This window comes from Marmota marmota, unplaced genomic scaffold, assembly GCF_001458135.2.
Source record: "Marmota marmota marmota unplaced genomic scaffold, marMar, whole genome shotgun sequence".
Classification (NCBI taxonomy): domain Eukaryota; kingdom Metazoa; phylum Chordata; class Mammalia; order Rodentia; family Sciuridae; genus Marmota; species Marmota marmota.
The window spans coordinates 27,725,563-27,735,859 of record NW_026000037.1 but is presented as its reverse complement, the minus strand read 5'-3'; the positions used below and the strand labels follow the sequence as shown (position 1 = coordinate 27,735,859).

Here is a 10,297-nt window from a genome sequence, read left to right as displayed (position 1 = left end):
CCCCGTCTGGAACCCAGAATTCAGCCCTGAGTACGGTGCTTGCGCGGCTGGCAGAAACTGCAGCGCTGTAACCCTGCGTCTCTATCCCAGCGCACACTGCAGACTCTAGCCGCGGGGCGATTTGCTGAATAAGCAGTTACCCTCCGTGCGACAAACCTCTCGCGTTTGAGTCCCCGTAGCCGATCCTCGTGCGATGGAAATCCTTCCTCCAGGTTCCGGAGCACCCCACTATTGCTGGAAATTCCTAACAAGATATCCTTTAGCCGTCCTGACTTGTCATACTCCCACACAGTGAAGCAGCACACGGGGGTAATGCACTCCCCTCGCCGCCATCTTCCAAATCCAGAAGGTAGCCTTTGAATCAACACTTTAGAAGCCCCGTTCTAGGCTGGGGCTGTAGCTCAGTGGCAGAGTGCTTGCCTAGCATGTGTGAGGCACTGGGTTTGATCCTTAGCACCACATAAAAATAAACAAATAAAATAAAGGCATTCTGTACAAACAATAAGTGTTGGAGAGGGTGTGGGGGAAAATGCACAATCATACATTGCTGACGAGACTGCAAATTGGTTTAGCCAATATGGAAAGCAGTATGGAGATTCCTCGGAAAACTTGGAATGGAACCACCACTTGACCCAGCTATCCCTCTCCTGGGTCTATACCCAAAGGACTTAAAAAGAGCATACTACAGAGACACAGCCACATCAATGTTTATAGCAGCACAATTCACAATAGCTAAATTGTGGAACCAACCTAGATGCCCTTCAGCAAATGAATGTATTAAAAAAATGTGATATATATACACAATGGAATATTACTCAGCAATAAAAGAGAATAAAATTATGGCATTTGCTGGTAAATAGATGGAGTTGGAGAAGATAATGCTAAGTGAAGTTAGCCAATCCCCTAAAAACCAAATGCCGAATGTTTTCTCTGATATAAGGAAGCTGATTCATAGTGGGGTAGGGAGAGGGAGCATGGGAGGAACAGAGGAACTCTAGATAGGGTAAAGGGATGGGAGGGGAAGGGAAGGAGCAGGGGGTTAGACAATGATGGTAGAATGAGATGGACATCATTATCCAAAGTACATGAAGACCTGAATGGTGTGAAGATACTTTGTATACAACCAGAGATATAAAAAATTGTGCTCTATATGTGTAATATGAATTGTAATGCATTCCACTGTCATATATAACAAGTTAGAATAAAAAAATTAAAAATAAATAAATAAAGGCATTCCGTCCATTTACAACTACAAAAAAAAATAAATAAAATAAAATAAAAGCTCCCTGTTCCGGCTGAGGGGCAGAATCACAGGCTCTGGGACAGGAGTCCCCTGTATTTCTTCTTTGCTAGCAAAGAATAAACCTTCTTTTTCCTTTGTCTCAAAACCATGTCCTCATTATTGGATTGTTACCAGGGACAAGGTCTGAGCTTTCAGCAACATTTGGACTGTGGGTTGATAAACACCTTTGATACAGCTCAAGGGAAGGAGTCTTCATGGAGCAACAGAATGGGACAGGTAGACCCTGGTTCTGGAAGAAGCAAGGAAGGCTAGAGAAAAAGACAGTTCCAATCAACTTCCACGTTATAATCTTGAGGCTTAGTATACTCATCTTCATCTATCTATATCTTGTGCTCCTTTTTAAAAATGCTTATATCTGTGGATAGCACAGGGGGACTATGGAGCAGAGCATCCAGGCTGAAATCCCAGCTTACTGATATGTTACCTTGAGCAACATTTGACCTCTCTGTTAAACAAGGTAATAATATCACCTACCTCACAAGGTTGTTAATAATTGTATCTAAGTCATATAGGAGTTGTATTAAATTATTTAATTCATCTAAATCTCTTAGAAATATATTTCTATATTTCTGTGGCAAGCACTCAACATTTGCTAGCAATTATTGTGATTCTGGACATAGCTAAGTGATTTACATGAATTAACTTTTGGAATCCTCACAACTCCTCTGTGAGTAAGATACTATTATTGTCCCATTAAATACATTAAAATGGTAACAAATAATTACTGAACACTTGGTATTACTGAGGCAAAGAAACATATGCTTTATATGTAACAACAATAACAAACTTGACTACTGACAACTATATACTATAACCAACCCTTGAACCCTACTCCACCCTCCAACCCCAGAAAAGAAATTGGAGATTTACTCTTTGGGGAAACAAGCAATCTGAGTAGTAAACTTCTATGTACCTGAGATCTCCCAGGAAAGAACTGAGTCTATATTCAATTACCACTGTGAGCCACTCACTCAATAACCTTACCCATACATAGACAAATAGGGTACTAACCACTTTTTAGTACCTTATTATTATATATAAAGACTTCTTGGGTAGTTGGGTATCTCCCCAAACATGAAAAACAGAAAATAAATTTATGATACAAATCATTTTCAGTAGAGTATTATACCCAGTCAAACTATCTATAAAGGATAAACAGAGAGTAAAGGGATTTTTAAACACAAAAATTTCAAAAAGCTTACCACCACTCATTCACCCTTAAAGTTCTTACAACCTTAGCTCAGGTTAAAAAAAAAAAGGGGTGGGGGTGGACTAAAGATATCCAGAAAGAAAGGCCTGAAATCCACCAATCTATCATCAAGAAATCAATCAAATACTGAAGAGAAAAAAATTTCTAGAATGTTAAACACATTCCCTCATCAATAGCTATATAGCCAGCCAAAAGCAAATCTTCCCAGACTGCAGAAAAGAACAGAAGGCTCCAGAAAAGATGTTTCCATGAGAAAACTAAATACATTATTTTTAGCAATTGCTGCTTGGGCATCATTGTAGTAATAGAAACATAAAAAAACAAAATCCAGACAATCATTGTCAATTATAGGCAAGACCCAAAGTTGCACATGAAAAATAAATGTAATGAGTATAAATATTGTTCAATTATAAATAATATGTAAACAGAAAAAATGGTATAGACACGCAAATTATTTAACCAAACAATTGGACATAATAGATGGGGAAATGTTAGAGTCTGTAAACAAGTCAGGATGGCGCCTGGCATTTTGCCAGAGGGAGTGGTTTGTGAAGTAACGCCAGCGAGCCATTAAGTGTAGAGATTCCTTATTGGTTGACTGCTGTATCTAGTTTATGTTAATTAAGATAAGCTGTGTGTAATGTATATATACCCCTCCTGTCCTACAATAAACGGCTCCCACTCCTGCTGTATCAATCTACACAAGTTGCTTGTCACCCCCCGGTTATTTTGCTGCAGCCAGACTGCGGCAGGGAAAATGTATGTTTAGTTAGTTATTTTAGCAAAACAAAATTAAGAAATAAAAGAATTATATGTATTTTAGATTATGAAAAAATTCCATAAGCAACAAAATATTTTGAGGTTTGGAAGTGATTGCTTTTGGAGAGTGGGAAGGATAGAAGACTACGATTTGTTGTTGTTACTATAAGCTTTTTAGAACCATCTGACTTTTTAAAATATGAACATGTCTTGTTCTAATAAAAATGTTAAATTCAATAGACTGAGTCCACACCTAATTAACAGCCAACTCTACCCTTACATACACAGTGAAGTTCTGAACCACTTTTTAGTGCCTCATAACTTATAAACAACCTCAAGCAAAATCTTTAAAGGCCCTTCAATTAAAGTCAAATTTCAAACATTACTTTCAGGAAAAATTTACTTTCTTAATGAAGGACATTTTTACTCAGGCATTCCTAACTCTATATTGCCATTATAATGCAAATTTAGTTATGACTTTGAAAATTCATCAGCCTTTCAAAAATTAGCTTTCAACATTCCAGTTAGATCTGGATATTCTTTGAAGACAGGGGAGGGGAAGGGGCATCCATCATTAATTATTGATTATGTTATATTGATCCAAGGTACCTCTTCAGAAAAAGTTGTGTGGCTTTAGAAAGCCAAGGATCTGGATAAGCTAAAGAAAGGAATGTGTTCTTTTAGGGCTGGAAAAGAATGCAGAAATTAAATCATTATCTTTAATTTTAGAAATGAGCAAAAAGACCTAAAGAAATAATGTATAATTAGTTCCTAAATAAGAATTTATCTGTCTTTACTATCTACTTTGATTTTTATATCATTACTCCATTACATATTAATCTTAATACATTATGTAATACTGTTATTTTTTAGAAGCAGCATTTAAAAAGTAAACTCTGTAATGAAAATTGAATAAAAATTTCCAATATAATGGAGATAGTAGAATTCCACATACATCCAACAATGTCTGCTCTGATCAGACCCTGATACTGCTGTGGTGAGAGAATGTCAGGCCTGTAATAGAGAAATTAGCAAACAATAAAATATCACATTCCTTTGCTGTCTGCAAATTGGATCCACAGCCAATCATTTCTTCCCAGTTTTCCAACATTATTTCCTGAAGCAGAAGGAGTTGTAGCAATTCATCCCCAGATAGGTGATTTGATTATCTTTAGCATGTGGAATCTGTTACTCTCATAATGCTTATCAGCTCTGGCACAAATTGAACACATTAATCACACACCAAAAAAAAAAAAAAAAAAAAAAAAGGAGGGTGAGTCTGGGAGAAAGAAAACTAGTCAGTTCAGTTTCACTGATAATGGAAAATGCTCTTTTTCAAGGACCACATTGCTAATACTAAGTTGAAAGGAAAAGACAATATTTTGAAGACTGATAACTATAAGGGACAAAGGAAAATGAATTTAAATGCATATTATGATGAGAACTGAGAGGTACCCACTCAATTCTCAGGAGTCAATGGCATTTTGCAATTATTTGTATTTGCTTCTAATGAAAAGAATACTGTATTCCATTTGGGACTTTTTTGAAATGTAAAAATCTGGAGGAGGGCTGAAAAATCTGACTACAAAGATTTGTATCTTATGTTTTCCCATGAACATGGATTTTGTGCCTTCAAAGAGTTAACACTTATCTCTGTGCAGCTGGAAATACAGCACAAATCGGAGCCTTTGAGTGTTTAAAGCAAAGAGAACGTCTAACCAAAGCACTGCAGGAGACAGGCAGGAGAGGGCATGAGGAGAGGCAGAGGGGGAGCTGCTAGGAGCTGCTATCAGCAACTCCCCTTATCCCCGCGCCCAGCCTGCGGGGCTGGACTCAGCCCATCTATCACTGGCGCACAGTGATCCCAGGTTTGTCCCTTTGACAAAAACGTCCCTTTTTGTTACCTTGCTATTATGCCTGGCAGCTCCTTGTCCATGAATTCCTGCATGCACTGGTGTTCCGTGGAATTGTCGAGAAACCTCCGAAAAGATTCAACATATCTGCTGTGGTCAGAGAACAAGCTCCTCATGGAAGATGCCATATTGGGTTTTCTAAGGAAGATAGGGAGGGAAGCAAGGTTTAACTTCCTCTCCTTCTCTTCCCAGTTCCCTTTTTCTCTCCCCACCCCCAATGTTTTCTTTCAAAAAAAAAAAAAGCTAAGCACATTCATTAAGTCAGCATTTGTTCTGTACTTTGTGCCAATACTTTAACCCCTACAGGGTTGCACTTTTTTTTTCTATAAGAAATAGAGGAAGTAAAGCAAGGCACTTTTGGCAACAGCTAAAACTTGTTTTAAAACTCCTGAAGTCCAGAAACCCACAAAAGCAGATTGCATTCAAATCACTTCCTGTTTTGTCAGCAGCAGCTCCAGGTTCCAAATGGGAAAGTGGCTGTTTAAGACAACAAAACAGGGGGATAAACAGGACAGCTACAAGGCTGGACACCACTTTTAGAAATCTAGGGCTGCTGAAACCTTTGACAAAAGTCCACCTGCTGCATTTCTTGAAGTGTTGATTGATTCGGTGTAACTCTGCAAGTCTCTTAACTCAAGGAGGACAATGAGAATTATTAACAAGAAGGTAGCATGAAGCCTTCCATCTTTCCCTCAAAAATCATCTGTTCTGGTAATTTCTGAGCCTCTTGCAACTTTGAAGGCTTTTATCCTTGCATTATGGTTGTTTACTATAGTGGCCTTTAACTTCCAGGCTCAGTGTGACTGCAAGCTCAAAGGGATGGGAACTTAGTCACACCTACTTTCTTTTGGTTGCCCAATCAGCTTTCCATTTTTTTCCCCCTTTTATAAAATTGGTGCATTATAGTTGTACATAATGGTGGGATTCATTGTTACATATTCATATCTGCATGCAATATAGCAACATAATGTACTATATTATATATAAAATAAAATATATATATTATTTCCCCAGTATTTCTCGTTTTCTTCCCCTCTTCACTCCCCTTCTTTCCTTTCCTCTACTCTATTGATGCCTCTTTGATTTTCATGAGATTAGTTAAATTAATTTACACAATCGATCAATTGAATTAATCCGATTGACCTTATGAAATTAAAATTCATTTAATTTTTTTGAAAGATTAAAAAATATGCTTATGTAATTCCACTATTGAGCTTTTCTCTACTGTCAGATGGACTCCATCCTTTTCATTTTGGGGTAGCTTCACATGTTACTCGTAGTGCTAATAATTCCACTTATGGAGCTCTTCATCTGTGCCAGGAACGGTGTGTGATTCTTTTCAAACTTAGCACGAGATTTATTCTTTTCTGTGCCTCCATGAGCTTCCCCACAGTACAGATAAGAAGACTGGGTTTCTAAGAAGTTGAGTGATTTGTTCAAGAATTCCTATCTAAGAAGTGTCAGGGTTGATGTATAATTCTAGACTGTTAAGTCCTAGGACAAGTACTTTCACAAAAATCTTTATATTTAGCCAGAATCTGCCTGTATGTAACTTCTAAATAGTACTCTTATTTTTGGTTGCTTAAGGAAACACACTGGATTCAATTCCTTCCCCATATAACATTCATTGAATATTTTGCAATTGATTTTTACCACAACCTCGTTCCCAGGTGTCTCTCCCAGAGTTTATAATTCTTGCTTTTAGGAAGGTATATCTTTATATAATTCATTACTCTGGTTTCCTTCTTTGAAAAAATTATAGTTTGTCTGGGTTCCTTTAAAAAAAAAAGTGTGGAGGGGGCGGCATTTGTAAATAAACACAACATGGCAAAGGCTGCCTAACCAATAGAGGCTACTATTGTCTGGGCTTAGTCTGTTGTGTCCTCTTGTTCTGCCCAATCCAATTTCTTTAAGACTTTATTAGATGCTTTGCAGAAAATGGGCTATGTAGTCAAATAATTTAGAAAGCATTATATCAAGTATTTTCCTCTGGGTATTTGTAACATGCATTAGTATATTGAAAGTTCATGTCACCTTTGTCACACGCCCTTGAGCAGATATACTATGTGTCTGTGGCATTCTCTGATTAGTATTAGAGCTGCTCAAAAAAAATAAATAAATAAAAATAAAAAGAGAAAGTCTTGTTTTCAGCATGACTTTTGCATTGGATTAGGCTCCAGTTTCAGTAATCGCAATTTCCTTCAAAATATTTTCACATAGAATATCTGTTTCATAATCTAAAAACATCTGGAATTTTTGTGGGGGTTAAAACTTCTATCTGACTGTTTGGAATTACCAAATCTTGAGAATCCTCCTTTCCCTCCCTTTTGAAAATTGGAGCAGTAAGCTAACATATCTAGCATTTGCAACAACTTCTCAAAGGTTACTGGCAATAGTATCACTTTTGCTTTTTCAAGTTTTACCAGCACACTGGGGTGTAAGTCTTCCTAATGCTAAAATATTGTCTAATTTAAAAGTCTTTTTTATTTTCTTACCTATTTGGGGATTCCATCCCCTGTATCATAACCGCTGTTATGCATTATCTCATTTAATACTCCTAAACCTCTGGGGTTAGAACTACTACTCAAGGTGAGACTTAGGGCAGATAAGTTGCACAAAATCCCTGACTCTAAAAGCAACATATGGATTCGAATTCATGTTTGAGTATAAGGCCCACTTCTCTGAATCTTTCCAATATGAAGATTATTTTCCCTGTTAAATAAGGAGGAGCAAGAAGAGTGGAGTAATTCTTTATTCTTCCTATCACCTGTAAATAGGATAACATCTGTGCTAGATCAGAACAAACAAAAAAACAAAGGCTTCCCCTTATTTATTCCTGCTCTGGGTGTGCTAAGCCAAAATAAATAAATAAATAAATGAACAAAAGAGAAGGAAAAAAAAAACAATAACAAAATCTTCAGGACTCATTTTATTGTTCACAATATCATCCAGATATCTCCATTCACCTTTAGTCTTCTGAACACTGTTTTTGTTTTTTTTTTTTTTTTAGTCTGGATATTTATATTTAGTTTTATGCTCATGTTATAAATAGTATGAGATCTATCTGTCTACTTTTTATATATTTCTTCACCTATCTATTCATCAACCTATCTTCTATCCCTGTGCCTGTCTAGAAGAAGATGTCAAAATTATTATATTATCTTAATGAAATAATTTTAAAAACTCAAATTTCTTTTTTCTTCACAAGAATGGAGGAGGGAGGTGTTTTCAACAAATTGTCTGTTTTAGTTACTTTAGTGTTTTATTTGAAATTTAATAGGCAGATTGACTCAAATTCAGTCTCAAGGGGAGATTTGAAATCACAGTACCTACTATTTTAGAGTTGAAACGTCACAGGGTACCTAACTAATATATAATTTTTTTAAATTTTTGTGTGTATCAGTCAAAATTAAAGTTTAAAAACTGTACTAAAATAATTTTAGAGCTGGATTAGACTGGCAATTTCAGGTAAATAGAATGGATTTCAGCAATGAACCCCTGCCCCCAACATTTGGCTAACTTTCTCATAGTGTGGAAATAAATCAAGAAGCAAGGAGTCTTGATGTTATACAAGCTTAGTTTCTTATGATGATGCCAGTGATATAACTGCTATACTTCTTTGTTTCCATATATTAAAAAATTTGAAAATAAGGTAGGGTAGACAATCTTTGAGATTCTTTGAAGTTCACTATAACCAAAGCCTACCCAGTAAATTGTAAAAATATTAACCTAAAGGTAAGTTTCTGGGTAAGTGGCCCCTTGGTTTTATTTAAAATGTTATTAGCCAAGTTTTACCAATGTGAATTGATGAAGGTCATGCAGTTGGTAATAATGCCATGCATCTTGTTATTTTTAATGACATAGTTGTTTCAATTTCACTTTATTAATGTAGAATTTATAATAGCTTTGTTTCAAGTAACTCAAAATGGAACCAAAAAAAAAAAAAAAGCTCCCAAATACCCAATCAGCAACATATCAAACCAAATGACTCAGAAGAAATAATTGAGGGATAATTAGTTGAGAAAGAAAAGAGTAACAAAAGATGAACAAATGGTGTTAAAGCTATAAAAGAGTAAGTAGTGGGGCTGGGGCTGGGGCTGGGGCTGTAGCTCAGTGGTAGAGCACTTGCCACGCAGGTGTGAGACCCTGGGTTCGATCCTCAGCACCATATAAAAATAAATAAATAAAGATATTGTGTCCATCTACAACTAAAACACACACACACACACACACACACACACAAAGTAAGTAGTGGTATTCTAAAGGCCAAAAGCTATCTGAAATGTTTAAGAAAGGAAACAAGGAAGGAACAAGTATGGAGACAAGAAATAGTCTGAGAACTAAGTGCTATTTAATAAGTAAAAACTCTATAATTTCACCTGGAAAGGTCTATATTCCCTTCCAGATTAGAAAGTATTTAGATCCTGGATGTTGTTATAAGTGGAAAACTATCAAAGCAAAACAACATTAATAATAATAACAACAACAACAACAACAAGCTAAGCCTATGACTCCATGTTACAAACTATGCAAACTTCTCACCCTAAGACTGCCTTAAGAAGTAGGTCTAGTGGTATATTGGGGATCTGTTGCTGGGCTCTGAGAGGAATTTTTATAGACAGGTAATGTAAGCAAACCTCTGTGTTACTTGGTGAAAAGGATGTGCTCAAGTACATGCTGGGTGAGAACTCTTTTCTATTGGGGAGGCTCTGCCTGTGCATAACCCAAGACTAGAAAGGATACACATATCCACAGAACCCAGAGAGAACTCTGTTTTAAAAGATAAAAGCATAGATTAAGTAGAATAAAGACACAAGTCTCAAGTATACACATTGAGGAAGTTTGATATATGAATATACCCATATAAACACCACTCAGATAAAAATGGAGACAAGTATTTCCAGTTTTATAGAAGATTAACTCTTGCTTTCAATATATAGTAACTGCCTCCACTTCACAGATAACCAGAATTTTGACTTTTATTTCTACAGATTAATTTTGTCTGTTCTCGAATTTCATGTAAAAGGGACATATGGAATGTATTCTTTTGAAATTTACCTTTTTTTTGGTATATCAGCAGTTTGCTCATTTTTTAACATTGTACATTATTGC

The 10,297-nt window shown here is 36.2% G+C and overlaps 1 protein-coding gene across 1 annotated transcript in view; it reads right to left on the bottom strand.

Annotated features, from left to right (window-relative positions):
• The window catches only part of Hnmt (histamine N-methyltransferase), a 46,972-nt gene extending 41,543 nt beyond the window's left edge, over positions 1 to 5,429 (bottom strand). Inside the window, exon 1 of the mRNA XM_015479141.2 lies at positions 5,177 to 5,429. Coding sequence (XP_015334627.1) covers positions 5,177 to 5,313 — 137 coding nt within the window. The 5' untranslated portion in view covers positions 5,314 to 5,429. The remainder of the gene's footprint in view (positions 1 to 5,176) is intronic.
• Positions 5,430 to 10,297: the final 4,868 nt, after the last annotated feature.